The following is a 21,549-nucleotide window of genomic DNA, read 5'->3' as shown; positions in this document are numbered from 1 at the left end:
GAACTAAAAAACTGTGGGAGCTCTTTAGCCCAAGACCCAGCACCATCTAGTAATCTTTCTTCTGCTGTGCCAGTCTCTGGTGTCCCAGAAGTTAAACCCAGCAAATTCAGATCAAAAGTGGGAGCTAAGAATGGCCTTCCCATAGACCAGTTCCAAATAGCAGATGTACACCTCTTTTAGCTGGACCACAATTGCCCATTCCTTAATGAGACTTCGGGGCAAGGCGAGGAAAGAAGCTCCCTTACAGCAGGTGGCTCCAATAGCTGTACCTGGCTAGGTCTAGAGTGGTTGCTTGGGGTTTTTTGGTTTTGGGGTTTTTTTTGTTTATTTTATTAATGTATTTATTTCTGCTCAGTCCCTCTTGCAGGGGACTGTGCTGTTAACATAGAGTTAGTGCCTTCATTTGAGTTTTGACTCCAGAGGAGAGGTTTGCGGAACAGTCGTCCTTTCAGGTGTTGAGTGCCACGTTGACCTGTAAAACAACAAAACAAAAAAAAGCTATTCCTCACTTGTATTCAGCTTGCAAGTCAACTCTTAACTTTTTGTCTTTATAACTACTTGAACAAATGTGGTTTGAAGAAACTGTCTACTGCCTACTTGATTCATTTAGCTTTCCTGGGACCTTTTCCTTCTATGCAGCTTTATCACAGCATGATGAGGAGATTGATGGGCAAAAGCAAGCCATATGCTAGTGTGTCCCAGTGCAGCTGGAGAATCCACACTGAGCAACCGTTAATAATGATAATACTGAGTCTCTGCAATGGGTTGGAAGCATGTAGAGAATTTGCATCTAACAGTATTACTTCCTTCTGTGGTGGACTTGAACAAAGGGACTGCAGGCTTAACCACCACATACAGGTGGCTTGTTCTTGAGAGATACTTTTGTGTTGAAGTCCAGATAAAGGGACAGTGTCTCTACAACTTGTCAGGGTGTGGAAGGTGACACCAAGAAACTTGCCACTCATGATTATTCTAGATCTTCAGGACAAGCTGTCTTCTGATCACTGACTTCCAGATCCTCTACACCATGGCAAGTAAAGAGAGCAGGACTGAAGTGACTATCTTTCTTACAGTGATTTGGGAAAATTTGTCAATCTCAGCCCAAACAGGACTTTTGAAATGGAGAGTTATGGACAAAGGAATTGTTTGTGCCCCCACGTCTTCGTAGCTGTGGAGCAGAAGTGTTCCTAATTTGACCCCTTTCTTTATGGCTCACCTTTATGACTTGCAGTAGCAGCAGTTAGCATAATTAGACAGTGAAGAGCAGTGTGTGCTGAGCAAATACGATAGACTCCATGATGTAATGTGTGCAGGCAGGAGTAAGAGTCGAGTATGGCACTCAAGCTGCTGCTAGATCAGTGTGTTGTATATCATGGAAGGGTGTTTGATGGTGACGTGCAAAGGGATGTAAAATAGGCTGTCCTAGAGTGCAGTATGGACATCATGGATATTTGTCTGTATTGTAATTCAGTCCAGCTGGTTTAGTAAACTGAATTCCGAAACCAGCTGCAAAAGGCAAGATCAATAGAACTTTTAGCATAAACTTTTTCACTGAACTCAGTAAAGCATTTGTGAACATGTCACATCTGAAATCAGAAAGTTGCTGCTGGAAATTATATTTTATTCAGATTTGTATTAATTTTTGGAGTGAGGAAGAAAAATAGTGAGAGAGAATGCCAGGAATTAGGTAAAATTAAGTCCTGTTTCTACCAAAAGATGGACAATATGGCCCTAAGACAGAGGAGGGGTATCAAAAAACCCCTGAACTTCAGCGTACTGGTTTTGTTATTATTCTACTGTAGAAGAAATAGTCTACAAAAGATAATGCACGTGAAATGTGGCCCATCAACCTGTAGTTTAATTGAAATAATTTTCAGCACTCTAAATTTTAGCTCAGGTTACAAATCTGAATTATTTTTTTCTGATCAACTTTTTCCCATTTCAAATAACAAAATTCTTGAAAAAATCTATCCTGAAATGTGTTTTTGCAGCAGATCAATGGAACAGCTAAGATTAATAAGGGTTACAGGACTGAACAGTGGAGAAGTTGTATAACTGGAAAATTACACATTTCTTTGTAGGAAATCAATTACTTGGGTTCTTCTTGATCATTCAGGTTAAAGGCATAATAGAAGCAAGAAGACATTAGGACCTTTCAATGATCAATAGTAGCTTTTGAGTATATTTTTGGCACTGTAAAACTAGGTGTTAGTTTCTAATTACTTTGAAGGGTGAAAAGACAGGGAAATACTTTTCTGTCTTCATTAAACTGCATCAGAGGGAAGAGCACAAAAGTGTACTTTTTCTCAAAGATCCACTTCATTACTTCCATTTTCTGTTATTCCTTATTTTTTCCATTTCTCTGGCTGGTGACCACACATTCAGTCTTCAGCAGGCATGTAAATTCAGATTGCCATGTTCACATGGGAGAAGTGGGCATATAGGAGTGTGAATATGCCTTAGCGTAACATTTATGTGCAACTGGCTTTTAATAAACCACTTGTTTTTTTCCATTGCTCTGCATATGTACAACATCTGATTCCTGGCATTCAAGACCTGCTGACTACCTGTATTATTCATAGGCTTCATTTAATTTGCATAAATTAATATTTGCTCAGTATGTGTCTTACCCCCTTAATAATACAAGAGGGTGGGTTAAGGGTTAATGGTGCTTTCTTGCCAATACACACAGGGGTAAAGCAGTCACTCTGGGATTTGGGAAAACAAGGTTCAGCAGGATTATTGGTGGCAAAGTGCATTTGTTGTGGATGAAGGCTTGTGTTATTCCTGTGTTCAAGATTATTACATTGAAAAAAACAAAAGGTCTAAAAATTTTTGGGGACATTACAATAAAAAGGTGTTATGGAAGAAGAAAGATGCTATATAATAAAATGTTCTGGGGACTGAATGTTTTGTGTTCTGCTGTCTATGAAACTTAGATGTTACCTAGTGGAACAAAGCAGAGTAATGTTGGACTCAAATCTGTTCACATTACTTCATTAGTTACACCAAACACCATCAATAGTCTATAAAGAATAGTAATTGTATTCTCAGAATGCCCAAAATGTATGCTTTATTAAATAGTAATCAAATGCTTTCTTTGGGAAATTAAGAACTGAACAACTACAAATTAGCTTAGATTTTTTTTTCCCCCAGTAAATTAACTTATAAGTATTTGGTAGTGGAACTTTTGTGCACTTACATGAATACAGGTATAACTCTGTATGCCATTTTTCTTTCGTTCAATTTTCCAGCTGCCTGCCCAGTTCTGTGCAGTGGCAATGGCCAGTACTCTAAAGGCACCTGCTTATGCTACAGTGGCTGGAAAGGTCCAGAATGCGATGTACCCATCAGCCAGTGTATCGATCCCTCATGTGGAGGTCATGGTTCCTGCATCGAAGGGAACTGTGTCTGTTCTGTTGGCTATAAAGGAGAAAACTGTGAGGAAGGTAGGACATTTTCTTTCTATGTTGTGAGTTTGTTTTCTAGGTTTTGGAGTTATTTAATGGGTAGAAAAAAAAGGAAAGAACAGAATAAAAATTTGAATGTAGAACTACTGTAGCAGATTATTGTAGAAGAGGGTAAAAATGTAGTCCATCACAATTTTACTGATCTATCAAAGTTCAGACAAAACTTCTGGCCTTACGTATACATTGTTTTGCAGTATTAAGAATGCCTGCCACATGCAAACCTGAATAATTCCTTTGTTGAAGAATGATGATAAATCTTTTCATATGGATTATATTGAACAATTTAGATGTGAAATGCAGAGGAAAAAGGAGCAGCGGTAGACAAAATTGTGTAGCTGCAGCTCCACACAAAGCAAACTTATCAGTCAGTATTAAGACAAAGTTGATGAAACAAATTTGAAAGACTTAGGTATCCATGTTACTGACAGATTTAATGTAGGGCAAATTACTCCTGTTAGCTGCAATCATATGGGATTAAAGAAAGGTAGATGGCGCAGACAAACAATAACTGTCCTTTAAGTACAGAAAAGTTCTTTGTCTTGAAAGCGTCCAATTCCTTGTGTACGTAGAATGAGCAAATCTTAACAAAACAACCCATGCAAAATGTGGTCATAGGTCAAGTTTGATACTGGTTTTATTCACAGCGTTTTCTGTTAGAATGCACAACATAAATTGGACTGGTATTCTTTTTTAAATATGTTAGTATGATTTTAAAAGGGCATTTAAGTCCCCAGACAATTGCTAAATAGACAGTTCAGCACATCCTCCAAGCAGTAACAGTTCAAGCTGCTTTATGATGACATTCCGGAACTGTTTAATCCTCCAGAAGGAGGAGCGGTTTCAGGGCTAAAGTGATAGGACCAGAGCTGCATGGTTTTAGGGCTAAAGAGGCCCTCTGGAGTATTCTGAGTGGGATGCAGAGCTGTCCACCACAGGTATTGATTTTTATCTTACCCTATAGTAAACAGCTGTTTCTCTCATTAGAAAACAAAGGAAGGCAAACTGCAGGGATCTAAACCACTAAAGGTTTGAACCTTTGAGTGTGGACTGCAGTCACTGCTTTTTGGACAAGGTCTTGCATTAGTCTGAGTGAACTTACTTTGCTAAAAGTAAAAGAAAAAAAGCAAAGATTCCCCACTAGTGGGACTGCCAACACCGCAACTTTGTTCAATTCATTCCTGTCATCTCCTTCCAGGAAAGCTTCACAAGACTGGTCATTAAAGCTCTAATCCAGAACCCGATTGAAGTCAGTAGAGTTTTCCCACTGTTTTTAATGGGTTACATTTTAAGCTGTATCTGGAAAATGCTGTAATGTCCTTTTTGTCCTGAGTGTATGACAATAGGAAATATTTTAAAATTATCTGAAATGCCTTCTTGTAGTTAGCATTCTCATCAAAACCAAAGGTGGAAAAGACTGTCTTTAGCACGCTGTAAAATATCCAGTCTATCCCCCAGGAATGCAGAAGCTCTATTTCTGGTAGTAAAGTGCAACTGTTTGTTTAGTCTAATATAAGCTGTATAAACTTCATCATGTTTTGTACTGCGTATAAATGCTCGTATTATTAGAGAGACAATGGTACATGGCCTAAAATGATCTTTCTTTCATTTGATTCTGTAAGTCTTACCTTGTAAGCTGTTCGTCCCTCACCTTGATTGTAGTTTCCAGCCACTTGCATGGGATTCTTTCTTCTCTCAGTTGTCTAGAATGGTTGTGTGTGATATATCTGGATTAGACATCTTGAATCTCCTAAAGATGAGTTTTTTAAATGGGTGAAACAAACGCATCACCAGCTGAGGTGATGTGAAAGGATATATATTATTTAATCTACACTGTGTTTGAAAGGATACATATTTTCTTTAAAAAGATTAATGGATTACAAAGGCAGGAGATACTGACTGCAAATGTGGAAGAGGACAATAACATGACAAGAAAGGTCAAAAACATTTTGCATGCATCATTTTGCAACAAATAAGACAATAAATTAATTTGCAAATAAATAAAAAGCAACCATCTTGTTTCTACTCTAAAATTCCATTTCTTCAGTACATATTTCTGACATTAATTTGAGAGCTATAGGAAAAAGGGTATAATATGAAGCAGTGTTTCTTTAGTTGCAGGTAATCTGATCTTATTTATGGTTTTTGCATGAATTAACATTCTACCATTCTAATGGTAGAATGAAACAAATAAATATTTCTGTATTTATGTATAATCAATGAAATCTCCTCTATTGATTTGATCTTCCAAAAGGAATGGCGAAGGTTGATTCATTTGCTATTTTCCAACTAGGATATTGAATTAGAGCAAGTGGGTCAGCATTTTTTTCTTCCCGTTAGCTATTTATGTCTGATATTCATCATGGTCATATTGTTCAAACAATTTACCTGAAATGAAAGTGGCACCAAAATCAATATTTGTGATGCACAATTTTTGCAGCATAAACACTGTTGTTCTATTAACAAATTTGCACACAAGATGAAGTGGCATGTTTGTCAGGCTTCATTCAATCTGGTTTGGGGGGAGACAAGTGAAATTGCCAAATTAGGTTAAGTTAAGGGTGGTTTTCTTGTCATTTTCATGGTCGAGTAATTTTTCAATGACATTTAACTTCGTAAGTGTAATTCATGGCTCTTTGGGGGCTTTATGGTACATATTGTTCAGAAAACTCCTTGACCTCCTTTTTTGTCCTTAAGGATATAAATTGCTTTCGGTACCTTTTTTGTCAAATCTACAGAGGACCCAATACTAAATGAGCTCTAATGATCTGAGCTGCCAAGGGGCTACGAGTTCTAACATACTTACTTGCTAAGGCGCATTCTCCTTTGTTTAAATACCAAAGAAGCTTCATTTATAAATCCTTATTAAATACCATTGTAAACCCTTCTAAGGACTTGGGGCCAGAACCTTTGCAGCATTAAGTCGTTGTAGTTCTATTGCAGGTAATCATGTTATGCTAATTTTAGCAGCTGAGGATCTGGCCCAAGATGATAACTCTGAGAGCATGTATTAAAATAGAACGAGATTTGAGTTCAAAGTAAAAACTCTCTTCAATTTAAACTGTGAAACCTATTACTTTAGCCATATGATAGAACAAAACAGCTATAAAGTATATTTGTCTAGAACAAAGGACAAAGGTGGTTAGTGTGTTATTCTACACAACAAGGGAGATTGGGGGCTTAGGGCTATTGATAGGCTTATTCAGTGGAAATAAGTCTCGGCTGCATGAATAATGTAATTCAGGATAGAGGAAAGACAGTTAAGTTAAGCAGCACAAGGTGGTGTTTTTCATCTGGTCCACATTGTTTTCATTTGAGAAGGAAAATGATACATTTCTGACATTGAAAGTACATTAGGACTCATCAATATCTCCTTATGTTAGCTGTCCTGCCTCATACAATGTGATTACCTTTTAAAATTTCCATTAAAATATCATCATCTAGAAAATCATAATAAACTGAATTTAGGAGAAAAAAGTAACATTCATCCTACAAGTATATTGATCTAAATGTTTGTATTCTAGATTTCTTTATTCAATCAGATTGTTTTATCACAGCTCTGTGTATATCGGGTTCAACAAAAATAGTACGAAAGACACATTCTAAACTTTGGACAGATTCTCATTTTGTTAAGCATCAAGGAGGAGTAATAGTCCAGAACTAGAATTCTGGATAATTTTGCAACCATTTATGATTTTTATCGAATTTTTATCGAATCTTACCTGAGCTGAATCACAAAACCATCTTTGTTTACCTATAAATATGAAATTGCATTCTAATATTTTCATGTCCAATTAACTAAGCATCAGATCTTAAGAAAAAATAAATAAATAAAACCAAACAAACAAAAAAAAAGCCACACCAAAAAAACCAAAGAAAAAATACAACCAGTGTCGTCATTAAAATGAAAATCTTATGAGGAATTTTACAGTAATTTATTTCTGTACTACTGTAATCTGAATTAAAATCAAAACTATTCTGATAACTCATGTTATTGCATCTCTAAATGTGCCTGCCTCAATCCTCTGTGTTGTATCTAATCTATATACTTAGTTTAACTGTTCTGCAACGGCATAAAATAATTTGACAAGACTCTATGTTTATAGAAAAGTTGAGATTTGAAAGATCAAGTATTGTTCACATAAGGTAGAGTGAAAATGTCTCTGCCTTAATTTAGAAGGATCAATTTGGAAAAGATGAGAGATAAATCACTTTCATTATAAACTCAGATCTTCCTGGAGCTGCAAGAGAGAATGCCAATCATTCTTGGTCCTTCTGTTGTGAGCTAATATATACCAGTCATGAGATGAATTCATTTTATTTAGGACATGAATTTGACCTTGGCCCTCAATTCCACAGCAAAAGACGGTTGGTAGCGCCTCTATATTGGTATTTGCGGTACAGCATAGTATACTTACACAAATTCATGATATAAGATAACAATTTGAAAAACCATAATGTTACTGTTAGAGTTTATTTGAAAGACAGCTCAAAACATTCCTTTATTTATCAGGACTGAAAAAGCAGCTAAAATTTCATTGGATGATTTTTCCATCATAATTATTTTCATTTTCTTATATGGTTGTTTCTGAATTGAGAAAAGATTAAATCCATCTCTGTACCTGGTTTTCTTTATTTCTTTAAGAGAAATTATCTGCTGCTTAGGATATGGGTTGAAGTAACTAGGACTCTCAATTTCACAGCTCAGCTACTAATGGACTACGAATCAAATATTCAGAAGTGTCTGAATAATTTAGGAGTCTAAATAAAAGCCACTGATACTTTGACTTCTAGGTACTTAAAGTGGCTATCACAATGTTGGTCTCACAATGCTCTAACATTTCAATAGTGATAATAACAGTATTGATGAAGATACTCCAGAGAAAAATATCCTTTCAAAAGTGCAGTTTATTCATTATTTTGTTATTTAAATACGATGCTTCAGTCCTTGGAACCTGAATGTGTTTCAGAAGAAATGTCCCTGGGTGAAGGCTTACCTGTGGAACACTTATTATATATACTTTGGTGTTATTGTAGTTGGGCCTGTAGCGATTGGACAAGGGACAATGGTTTCAGACTAAAAGAGGTTAGATGTTAGGAAGAAATTCTTTGCTGTGAGGACAGCGAGGCGCTGGCCCAGGCTGCCCAGAGCAGCTGTGGGTGCCCCATCCCTGGGATGCTCAAGGCCAGGCTGGATGGGGCTGGGAGCAACCTGCCCTGGTGGAAGGTGTCCCTGCCCAGGGCAGGGGGGTGGAACCGATGATCTTTAAGGTCCCTTCCAACTTAAACCGTTCCGTGATTCTATCATTTTTAAGTCTGTGCTGCTTCACTACAGCATTCCTGCAGTAAGCTTTCACGTTCAATCACACCCTGTTTCATTTGGAGCTAGCAGAAAACACAGCTTACTTCGCACTTTCTCATTCTCAGACCAGGTGTTAATATAACTTGAAGAACTACATCAATTTGCCTTATTTATCACAGTAATACAAACTTTGCAGAGCGTGCATCTACATGTTTTCTGAACATCACATTGTGTGAACTGACCTTTCTCTGCCTTGTTTTTCTTTTATTTTGTAGTTGATTGCTTAGACCCAACGTGCTCCAACCACGGAGTCTGTGTGAATGGAGAATGTCTCTGCAGCCCAGGCTGGGGTGGAATAAATTGTGAGCTTCCCAGAGCCCAGTGTCCAGACCAGTGTAGTGGGCATGGTACCTACCTGTCTGACACAGGTCTTTGCAGCTGTGATCCCAACTGGATGGGTCCTGACTGCTCCGTTGGTAAGAAACATATTTTTTCTTGACTTTGCAGTTGTGTTCCTGTTTTGTTAAAATATTAATATCTGTGGCAAGCTTGAAATGCAGATGGTTCAGTTGGGAAGAAGTGTGTATATATCTTGAATACTGGGTTTTGTGACATTCTTAATTTGGGACTGACAGCTGGGAAGCAAAGGAAATTGTGGGTTAGGAGTTTGTATTTTATTCTAATACAAATACCTTCATTTGGACTGAAACAGTTACTTAAGTGCTTCACATCAGTTTCCCAACTGTAAATGAAAACTTCTGTTATTTATAAATATGTTTATAACATTTGAGGAATGGAAAACACTACAGCAAAGTGCACTTGTGGGGTTGACTTTACTGCGCATCAAAATGCTACTCCTTTATGAAAAGCATCACAAACCAGAAAAATCTCTTTGCAAATAAAGGGTATTATTCCCTTTTCAGCTGTACATAGAATATTTTTCAAAAATAATTTTAGAGCAAGAAACATTAAAAGCAGGCACAAAAGTGTAGGCTAAAAAATTTAATTCTCTCCAAAGCTACAGTTGTAAAACTTGATTATTCTAACAGAAGGAGCTAAAGAGGGGAAAAAAAAACAACCAAAAAAACCCCAAAAAACCAACCAACCAACTTTTTTGACAAGACAGCAAATGTTCTATTTGTGGTAAAAAATACTGGAATTTTGCATCTATATTGTGAGATGGAGCTGTAGACCATAAACAAGCTTCTAAAAATAATATTTATAGTTTTCACACTTACTCAGTTATTTCTTTAGATTAATGCCTTAAAATACCCCATCAGCGTAATGAATATTGAGATGTGTTTTTTCTGCTTCGTGCATCAGCAGCCAGAAAAATGAATGAATGGGAGCTTCACTGTCAATTTCTTTGATAATGCATGAGGCAAAAGACCCCTCTGCTGTTCCACAACTTCAGCTGGCAGAGAGCAGCAGAAGAGGTTTTTTGGGTGAGACACCAGATAACTGACCAAGTTAGTAATAGGTATCCAAAATCTCTCCCTTGAAAGTGTCTTTTAGCCATCACTTCTAGAGTCTAAGTGACCCTGAATTGTCACCATTCTCTGCTGATGGAGTTTTAGGTGAGTTTGAGTCTCCTTCTTAGGAAAACGGTGTCTGGATCAAAATCACCAGAGGTCCAGGTTTGAGTAAAACAGAGTTCCCTGCTGCCCTTCCTCACTGCTGGCAAGTGTTGAGGAAACTACCTCTGAAAATCGTTTGCATTTGACTAGAGGACACAGTTCTCCGGCAGCCTGTCCAGCATATAGTAGCTGATTTTATTTAAACAACTTTTTAATATTATTCAGTTTGTCTTTAACCACAAGGTAAATGCTGTTTTGACCTGACTATAAGCCGGCCGGCTTTTGACACACTACAGTTTTCAGCAAAAGCGTACCTGTCCTATCACTTTTCCCTTCATGACTAGGGTGCTGCTTCTGCCCCATCGCTGCTGCCACGAGCTCGCTATAATCTTTATTCTTTTCTTCTCCTAGAAGTGTGCTCTGTAGACTGTGGCACTCACGGGGTGTGCATTGGCGGAGCGTGTCGCTGTGAAGAAGGGTGGACGGGAGTGGCGTGTGACCAGCGTGTGTGTCATCCCCGTTGTACGGAGCACGGAACTTGTAAAGATGGGAAGTGTGAATGCAGAGAGGGCTGGAATGGGGAGCACTGCACCATTGGTAGGCAAACGACAGGCACCGAAACAGGCACATATTGCTTTCTTTTCATAAATCGTAGAAACATAGTTACTGTTGTGTATTGCAATAGGCTGTTCCTTTAAGGACCCTAGTGCTATCAAATACTGTCGCAGACACAAAATGTGTTGGGTGAAATGCAGATGAGCCCTTGGAATCATTTTAAATCAGCAACAAACTGATTTGTAGAGGAAAAAAAAAAAAAGCCGACAACAAATTCCACAACAAATGAACATTAGTAAGTAAAGATGTAACAAATGGTCCATCACGGTATCATCTGAGCCAAGATTTTCAAACTTAACTAAACATTCCTTTGTGTGAATGGCATCTTTTTTAATTTCCTGGTCTGATGCATCAGTGCTCTCCTGCTATTATACATCACATCTGAAACACATCACCACCATCACCACACAGAGCAGGGGTCAAGTTGTGGAGGAATAAGTGTTCCTGGTGTTACAGAAATAGCTCTCTAGCATTCTCCTGTGTTGTGCAGTGACAGTGGGCATGGTGTTTGCATATAGACAATCCCAGCATGGGAGGGCCCTGTCGGTACTGCAGCATGCTGCTGTACCCTTTCCTAATAGCGTGCTGCTTAGTACAGCATTGGCATCATGCAGAGTGCCGTGACTAACACGATTGCATCTCAGCTGTGATGTGTCAGCCTGGGAAGTTCAAAAAGGTTATACTTACACAAAGCAATGATGTTCTATCCTCTCAATTACCCGGCTTGAAAATTTATTCTGAAGAGGAATTAATTGTTCCTAAATGAAGTTCTTTATTTTGTCTCTACAAGCAGTCAGGTAGTGTCTTTGGATTATTTTGTAAAGTTACTGAAAACAAAGGAGAAAAGTATTATTTTCCCTATCCTGTAATCAAAAATTGGAAATTCTAAGTGATCACATCTCTTCTGAGAAGTCTAGTAAGATTCTCTGGAACGACGAGTATCCAACTGCTGAGACAATGTAAGATTCTGGCAAGTGTGCTTTCCTCCAAAGAATTTTTGAAGGACTGTGAGGTATACCTTGAAAGAAACTTAGTGAGTCCAAATCCAAGGTCATATTGTTTTAATTATCTTATAGTTGTAAATTTAACGAAGAAAAGGAGTAGGTCAATTGAGATTTTCATGGCAGTCAGGGACCCTAATGGGACAGTCCTATTACAAGTGAATTGTTATTTCTTTACTTAAAAGTATGGTGAGATTCTTGCATCCCTCAAGCTGTTTTTCTTTTTCATTCCCCTCTCAATTTCTCCCTGGATATACAAACCATCTCCGATACACACATGAGTTGGAAACTAGAAGTATACTCTTATTGGAGAGAAGAAAAAAAAAAAAAAAAAAGACAAATAGATACGTATTTTGGGGGCATATCCTTTGATGTTGTGGTGCTGCATGCTTCCACCACACTATGCTAATACAATATAAATCAAAGCTTTTATGATTGAACACTTTGTGACCAGCATAGGTGCAGAGTGTTTTTTCACAATTGCTTTCTGACTTCAATCATATCAACATATCTCTGCTAGATTAATCCAGGCATTTTGTTTTCCTATTAAGTACTTCCCAGATCTTTACAAAATGCCTAGTATATAAATTTTTCTTGCATTAAATTGTGGAATAATTGCTTATTTTAAAAGCCGCTGGTTTGTGCAAAATCTGTTTTGCTGTATAATCTTTTAGTAATATGCCTATGTTTAGAGGTAATTTGTGTATTTGAAGTCTTCATTACTGTGCATACAAAAAAATGCCTTGTATTGACATCTTAAAAGAATTCTGAAAATTACCAGCTGAACTAGTGAACTCTGAAGTGAGATTTTTACTCTAATTTTCAGAGCTGTGAAATAAATATTTTCCCGATTATTGATGTATATAATCAATTCTTCTTTTCAGAGGAAGGGTGATACTGCTAAAGAAGTTAAAATATGCATAAGCTTTTTTTTGTTTGGTATGTATTAGAAAGATTTCCTTGAAACTTAATGCAGGCCTGCCTGTGGCAAAGATGAGACTAGGGCAAAAAATTTAGGTTTGCCCTTCTAGTTATATTAAATTTGTGCAGTCTTAAGTTGCGTGTTGTATGTAGACAGATATATATATATGATAGGCCTGTCTAAGTAAAAATTCTCATATGCTCATATCATGAGGTGGGATTGTGAGGCCATTTACAAATGCACAGAGCAGTTCGAAGGGACAGCTCAGCTTGATCCCAGTGGTTCATGTTACGTGGGGCTGAAACAGAGAGAAAGTTTGGAGGGTAAGGATGGTAAAAATAATTTTTGCCAGTATTTGTGCAAAAAATGCCAGAAGTTCCAACTGCAAAATTTGTCCTTAAACTGATACTTTTGAACAAGGATGAGTTGCTCAAGGTGTTTTAATGTTAGTGTGAAGAACTCAAGTGTACTTAAATTTTACAGAAACTCATTTTAATTTAAAGTACTCCTTTATGGTTTTGCTTTCTACTGAAAGGTTGACAGACCATTTAATGTCAGAATTACTAGCTTAGTGTCCACCTACAAAGATAATATTTGGGAATGCAAATTTGATGTATTCCAACTGAGATTTTTAAATTGTTTTAAAATTATTTTTTTTATTTCAAAGCTATTCTTTTAGTTCTGTTTGGAAGGTACCTGGCAAACTGCACAGTGTTTATCCAAAGGCAAAGCCAGGCCAGAGCAGAGTAAAATTGCATATGAGAGGTTGAATCCCTCACTTCCCTGTACATAGTTTGAATATTTGAATACCCACATTAAGTGGTTCAAGAGCAATGAATGGCCAAGATATTTGAGAAATACTCTCTATGGACTTCAAGCAGAAAAATGTGAATCCCACAGGAGGGTTTGTTTACTTTGAATTTCCATTTATAGCTACACCTAGTCTGAAATCTCATGAAGTCAATAGAAAAACTTGATTTGATTCAAGTGACTTTAGGCAAGCCCACTTAGAACTAATCAATCTAATTTGTGAGAAGCCAGGTTTCTGTATACAAGCCAAAATAAGATTTCTTTTGTTTGTGTTTCATTACCAGTTTCACGTGCTATATTCACATGGCAGTGGAAAAGAAACCATTATAGCAGCCTGTAGGTATCCAAGTTAATTCAGGATATTTTATTCTATTTAATATCAAATTAGGCCTTTATATGTAGTTGACAGAGTGCACACTCTTTGGCATTTCAATGCTGAGTATCTAAGCTCACAAAATTTAACAAAAATGCAGTTTCTTTCTGCAGTCTCTGTATTTTGGGAGAAGCACTCTGAAAAATCTCCCTGGATGCCACTATTAGCTCAGTGTTAACAAGCTGTGCAAAGCGGCTTTTACCTATGTGCAGCGATAGAATTACATATAAAAATCAGTGAATGTAAATTCCAAGTTTCACAGATTTTGATAAATCTGTATTCAAATAATATAAAAAAGAAAGGGGTGGTGTCTGGTCTTGCTTAAATGCTGTATGTATCAGAGCAGAACTCGACGCCAGGCACTACATTTCACTTTGCTACTTCAGGTAAGAAGAAAAATTGCTTACTGGAGTGATGATAAAGAAAATTAATCTTTTCCCAGTACAAAAATAGACCTGCCAGGATATGTTTATTAAGTGATTACTATTCATTGATTGTAATTATGGAGGAAGTTATAACTAAATAATAGAGGGTAATCTACATGAGGAAAAAATATTGGGAAACTAATAACAAAGCGAAAGACTAAGATACAGCAGTTGCTAATGCTGAACCAATTTCATGCCACAATTTTATGATACAGGATCTAGCTTTTCCTTGAATCATCTGAGTGTTGTTAAAGCATGCTGTTATAAAACAGATCTGTTACTTTCACTGAAAATAATATTTGGATGTTTACAACTGTTGTGGAGTATGCTCCCCATATAAACTGTCAGGATAGTGTACTAAAGACAGTGTGATATACACAGAGATCTGAAGAAACAGTGAAAAATACAAATTTAAATGTGTAATTCCATCTGTAATTCATATCCCTGCAGCATGAAATACGACTGTTATTAAGTCATTGGTAAAAATCTTACTGTGAGACCAGTGAAACCAGAATTTAATCTAAATATTTACGAGTAAAATTTAAAAGTCTGCAAACATACCTTGTAAGGTGCTCTCACCAGAAGACGATATATGATGTTTTCTTTGTGCCCCCCCCCCATCATATTCCTAAAGCCTTGCTCTTAGCTGCTCACATCCTACATTAGATGTTGATTAAGCACTCCTACTTTTAGACAGAAAGTGGCAAAAATTTGTAATCAAGGGTATTTGGTAATATGGATACTCTGCTGCAGGTTATGATCCAGACAATTCATATATTTTTCTGTTCGCTTTATTTACTGTTTTTCAATGCAAATGAGCATTGAAAGCCATAGAAGCTGGACCTCCAACTATCTGCTTGCTAGGCAAAACACAAACAGGGGTGATGTGTGCATCTCTGCAGACTCTGCTTAGAATCATTTAGGTTGGAAAAGACTCTTAAGGTCATTGAGCCCAACCATTAACCCAACACTACTTCCTGGCCTTAGTACTGCCTTCCAAAATCCAGCTCCAGAGGTGGGGATCTGCCGCTCCCTTTGCCCCACTGAGTCCTTCACCTCTGTACTGAAAATGTCAAATGGTAGGACATTTCCCTTAGTAAATAAGGAATTTGGAAATCTGTATCAGCCCTATACCCTATCTTCTGTGTTTTCAGCCCTTGAATAAAGAAGAAAGATTTGAAGGAACCAGGATCCTGCCACCTACATGGTGGGAAATAACCTAAAATTTTCAGATACATAAAAATGTGCAGGAAAAAGAGAGGACTTTGTGTCCAGGATGGTTAGGATAAGAAGTTCAAGTTACAATAGAGGAGATTTTAGTTAGATGTTAGGAAAAACACTGTAAATGGAAACCCGAAGTAGGTTGTCTGAGCAAATTGTGGAATCCTCATCAATGGAAATTGTAAACAACAATTTAGACAAACCTGTCAGGAATAGCAGAGAGGTAATTAATTCTGCCATGGAGCAGCAAACTGACTAGAAAGCCATTGAGCTATATGAGCTCTCTTCCAGTCTGATTTTAAATTAGCTTAAACAGAAGCATACCTTTGAAGTATTTTGTAATGGCCTATGTTAAGATTTGTACTGTCATCCCCTTTAAGGATCTAATGCCACTCTTGGAAGTAGAATTGATTATTTATCCAACCAGGGAGGCTAACCTGTGGGTTCTGTATTTGCAGAGCAATGGGTTGCTAATGTATATATTGAGCCACTCTGAAACATCCAAACAAAGAGCAAATAATACACCCAGTAGGTAAATATTTCAAATCCCCTCCCTTTAAAGCACCAAGGCTCACCCAGCTGAGAACTAGATGGATATTATTGCACCTCTGTTTTTACTAAAATGAATGTTTACTAATTTTTTTTTTCCTCCAAGTGTTTTGCAATGACTGTGACCTTTCCAACTGTTAGACACGTTTATATTTTTTGTTGACTGGAAGGAATACCATGTAAAGTGTAAAGATCTAGATTTTTACCTTATCATGAAGTCAATAATTGATAGAAACATTAACAATGCAGCATTGTATTATCTTTGGATACAGCAGGATATTTTTGCCCCATGATAATGCTCTTTGTGTCAAAGATTTTTTTCTTCTACTACTGATTTTTCATGTTGTAATTACAACAGTAATGATTCAAAGATGAGGCAATTTTCAGGAAAGATGGAAAGTGTGTGGGAGGAGACAGTGGAAAGCCATCGTATCTGACAAAGAGCAATTTAGAAGGCGCTAGATATATTAGATTTCTCCAATGCACTTCTAACTTAACATTAATCTGTAACAGTTTATAAGCTATCAAGGCATAAAAAAACCTCTAACAACGATGATAGAAATTTAGATTACATGCTCTCTTCCTCAGAGGGAGGAACACATTTTTTCATTTCATTTTTAAAATGCACAGAATATTTGGGTCATGGCCACTTTTCATTATGATGATACAGAAATACATTGGTAATGTATATGATGACATGACCAAAACTGTTAGAGACATCGACTGTTCCTGTATCTGCAGATTCAGGTTCATCACCTGTATAATACAGTTATCCTGTTGTCTTTACACCTGGTAGCAGGTTTCCTGAGAAGCACGTCTGTGATGCAGTCTTTCAGGTGGCATCAAGCTGTCATTTGGAGTGTGGTGGGGTGCTTTCCTCCCGTGCGTGTCTTCAGTGAAACAGAAGACTAGCAGCCACCTTACAAAGTAATCTCAGAGATTCTTAACGATTTCTGTCATTCTCTGCACATAATTTACATTTTCGTTTCTGTCATGCAAGCGTAGAGAGGCTCCTAAGGTAGGAGTTTTCCTTATAAAGTGACGTTTACGTCACCTATATTATATTGTATCGTGTTATGTTTTATAACCAAAACCAAGGAAATGTACTAGGTACGAGTCAATGAGACAAGCGGTTATATAGTCCAACATCGCTGTGCTTCAGTAAAGATGCATGTTCCTGGTAAATAAGCAATTAGAAATGTCTTCCTGGAAAGATGATGCTTTTTGTCTTTTCCATCTACATTTGCTGTTGGGGTGCTTTGTTGGTTTTTTTAAACATGTCATCTTTCCTTCCACTTCCAAAACTTCTGAATTAAATCTCTTGGTTGTAGAGTCTCCAGAGTACGTGCTGTGTAAATAGCCCTTGTTTTGGATTTTTGTTTCTGTTTTGTAACTCTGTAAATTCCTATCCCAATAACTAAAATATACTTTTACTTTTGTGTATCATGGCTGAGTAAACTTTTTAAACAATTTTTATAGCACTAAGGAATCCAGAGCTACCACATGCATCCTCTTACTTTATCATAGCTGAGACAGCTGGCTGTATGTATTTGGAAGGAAACATTCTGTGCAGAGATTTGTATACAGTGAGAGTGGTTTGACTTTCAGGGAGTTTAGAAACAGAATTCCTTTTCATTTGCAAAATTTACATAGGGCAGCTGGGGATTTTTTTTGGCTAAAAGGCAAGCTTATTCGTGAGGAAGAGCTTTCCTGTTTGCATTCTTTGCTGAGGGCTTCCTGTAAATGATTGAAATATGCCTCAGTGCAGTGTCAGAACACTTGAGTCTCTTTCTTCTTTCTCTTTATATAGGATATTTGCAGCACATGACCTTACTACTTCCCTTTCTAGCCCCCAAAAAATTTAATGAATGTGTTTTCAGCAAGCTTCCTGCATTTTGTCTGGTGCTTCAAAGATGCACCCAGCAGATACCGGTGAATAGCTGCCCAAACTAAAATCACATTTCTTTTTTCTCCTTTTGAAGGGGCTTCTACATGAGTTATATTGATTTTCTGGCCAATTCTTGAACTCTTAAAAGACCACAAAAAGAGGGGTAGGGCAGTCAATCAGGCAGCTGATCTAACTTTTGAAAGGGCAGCGCTGATTTAGCTGTTCATAGGAGTATTCCCAGCATCAGGCAATCTTCTCTTCTTCCACAGATAATGTTTTCTGTGTTATTTTGCACCCTATGGTGTCAAGCACAGCTTCAGCAAGTGAGCAAATTACGTGGTGTTACTGGACACAAAACAAGAGAGGCACAGGAATGCTTGTGAGAGGTCAATGACATAGATTGTACAGAGATAGAAAGGTACTACCAGATATTAGGAAATATTTATGTGTATACATATATATAGTATTTATACTTGCTAAGAAACAAATACAGAGCAGAACTATCTCTGCCCATCCTTTTGAGGCCTGCTGCTAGTGTTCTTGTTAAAGATATCTTTTCTTTATCGCTTGCATTCTTGCTTATACATTCTCAAGGTAGAATTCTTGTATCTTCAATATCAGTTCCACATGATCTTTCATGCTTGAAGACGCAAACAAAGCCAAATGTGTTTTGCCTGACTGCTGCAAACTATGGAATAACAAATCAGACACAAGGCTTTACCTTTTCAGTTTCTTGTCAATTCAGTATCAAATTAACAGCAGGATGCATTAGAAGTTAGAGGCTTGTCTTCCTAAGGTATTTGATGCTTTCAAAATTCTCTATTTAATATTTTCTTAGTTTAACGTTGTATTAAAAATATTAATGTCAGAAAGAAAAAGGGAAAAAATGGTCTCCATAGCATCTCTGAAGTGTCATTTCAGGATTTTGCTGTGTGATCTATTTAGGGCTTTGGGGAAAAAATGAAACTACTGAAAGCTTTCTCTTTAAACTGTCAGTTATCTCTTATGCAGTAACTACTCACTGAGGATGAAATACAGGCTGATGTTGAATATTGATACATACTTCTTTCACTAAAAGCCCTTACTTTGGCAATTTTTTAAAAAGATCTTAAGGACTGAACACGGGGACTTGTTCAGGGTACCAGTTATGAGGTGGCGTGAGCCATTCTTCCTGAACAGGGTTTTTACAAAATTTATGTTATTCGGCTGCTTTCTCTTGTTCTTTCTTTCCATCTCTATTCTGACCTGCTTATGAAATGCTTATTAGGGTAACCTCACTTCTGGAGATTATTCTTGTGAGTAGCCTCAGTCTGTTTCATTTTAGGTACAGTTATTCTATACATATAAAAAGAAGCAAAGTTTTCTTTCCAACAGAAATCATTATGTAATGTAGTATATCTCATTTGCCCAAAGAAATTACAAACATCATTTAGGTAACTGCGGTGTAAGAACCAAATACAAACTTGAGTGTTCTTGAAGGCATCCAGGTCTGAGGTTGTGGTCCATGTTCATCTCTATATGTTCCAAGGGCAGAGTAATACTGGGGTCATTATCACCTGATTTATAGCTGCCATGAAAATTGTAAGTGTGTAGATTTCTACAGTTTCTAGCACATACTGCTATAGTGTTTTCAGTGATATTGTTGATGTCCATCTCGTTCTGTCAGTTGTATTCAAAACACATCCGTGCTGTGATAGATCCTAAGCAGTACTGGTGTCTCATTAATCTGGCAGCAGTTCGCAGTCGTAGTACTAAAAGCCGAAGGAAAAGTGGGACATGAGAAATTAAGGTTACTGTATTTATCCTCATTCTCTCTCCATTCAGTAACAGGATTAGAGCAGAAAGGATTCATGGTCCAGCTTTTCCTTGACAATTTTCAAATCTGAGAACTGACCCTTAGCACTGGGCACTACACACTTAAAATATTTCACTCCAGACAAGTACATCTCTTAAACAGTTGAGCAGTTTTCATGGAAAGTAGTAACTTTTGCTTTCACAAAGACTGGAGTGTGACATGAATCATAACATTATCCCTAATGAAAATTTAGGCAGAGGAGACATGGCTGTCTGCTTACCCATGTAAAGCTTTTCTCCCTCTCATTCTCCTAAACTTTTACTCTCGCCTTACTTTAATCTGCCAGTTCTATGGCCCATGACTGATGTCTAACATCTGGGACTCGCTGCCTTTTCTTGTGCTGTCTCATTGGTTATTGGGAGCCATGCAGTGAGTCCCAGATGTTCAAGTCTAAAACAGTTTCTGCGTTCTCTCAAACACAGTTTGCAAAATGGCACCTAAGTGCTACCCAATTCCTTTGTATTTTCTCTGTTGTATGATGCCCTTTAAAATGCTCTGGGTTTCCTGCATTCTGTAATTTGAGAGCCATAATTTTGACAAACTTCAATCAATGTCAGGGTTTATTGCTTTTTCCTAATCCCATTGTACTTTTAGTTTCTGTTCAGAGTTTTTAACAGTCCAGTGTGGAGCAGGTTGATCAACTCAGTTTCAGTAGGCTGTGCCCTGCTTCTAAAATGCTGTAAAATAAGATATCATACCCAACAGCTGCAAGGAAGGGCTGAAGTATTTATTCTTAAATATTCTGGAGTGATTAGGGTAGACTGAACTACACGAGCAGATAGTTATTCATACAACTAAATTGTACATATACGCTTTTAACAATTTAGTATATTTTTACAGAAACCCATATAAAGTAAAAATTCATCTCCTCTGTATTCTTTCCAGTTAATTATAAAATTTCAGACGAGATTTTTTTAAGGTAGATGTTGAAAGAGGAAAGTTATTTATGAGTGTGACAAATGGGTAAGATTCACAATGCCTCTAGCCCACATATGTTTTAATTTGGCTCAACACAGTGTTTTAGACCATTGAACAACTGAGCTGAAGAACCACAGTGCATCAGGATGCAGTCCTTGTGCTGAACTGAAAGAGTAGTGATAATAGCTTTGTTATCTAAGAAATAAATATAATGGTGTCATCATGTTTAAAAACTGTTCTTTAAATTAAAAACTAAATCAGTTTGTAGTGAAAATTATTACTAGGTTGTGATTTTAGGCTGGAAATGATACTAAGAGGACACTTACCTAAAAGACCAACTTAACAACAACAAAAATAGATCAATTTAGGAATAACATGTTTGCCTAGAACATCATGACTTATTGATCTTAAAAGTAGTAGTGCTTCATATACTGTGATTTTTCCAATTCTTAGGAATCAAAAGGGACTGCTGAGCTTCTTGTGGAAGTCATTCAAGTTGTTGTGGAAGTCATTCATTGTTGAAGTCATTCAAGAATAGCACTGGAGCTATTTTTGTAATTCAGCACGCACAAACGTAAAACCCTAAATGTCCCAGAAGATGCTGATTCTCCTAAAACCAGAGACAC

The 21,549-nt window shown here is 37.2% G+C and overlaps 1 protein-coding gene and 1 long non-coding RNA gene across 21 annotated transcripts in view; one reads left to right on the top strand and one right to left on the bottom strand.

Annotated features, from left to right (window-relative positions):
• The window catches only part of TENM2 (teneurin transmembrane protein 2), a 1,028,597-nt gene that overhangs the window by 926,994 nt on the left and 80,054 nt on the right, over positions 1 to 21,549 (top strand). For 15 of the 20 annotated variants that reach the window (XM_080399947.1, XM_080399949.1, XM_080399942.1 and 12 more), the window contains 3 exons: positions 3,255 to 3,449; positions 9,045 to 9,245; positions 10,758 to 10,970. In XM_080399947.1, coding sequence (XP_080256073.1) covers positions 3,255 to 3,449; positions 9,045 to 9,245; positions 10,758 to 10,970 — 609 coding nt within the window. The remainder of the gene's footprint in view (positions 1 to 3,254; positions 3,450 to 9,044; positions 9,246 to 10,757; positions 10,971 to 21,549) is intronic. The other 5 variants (XM_080399940.1, XM_080399937.1, XM_080399955.1 and 2 more) reach the window with 1 other exon arrangement.
• The window catches only part of LOC308068801, a 62,328-nt gene that overhangs the window by 11,220 nt on the left and 29,559 nt on the right, over positions 1 to 21,549 (bottom strand). The gene's annotated exons all lie outside the window — the stretch shown is intronic.

The sequence above is a fragment of the Falco punctatus genome (assembly GCF_963210335.1).
Source record: "Falco punctatus genome assembly, chromosome: 8".
Classification (NCBI taxonomy): Eukaryota; Metazoa; Chordata; class Aves; order Falconiformes; family Falconidae; genus Falco; species Falco punctatus.
Note: the sequence above shows the minus strand (reverse complement) of the source record. Positions and strands in the feature narration are given on the sequence as shown.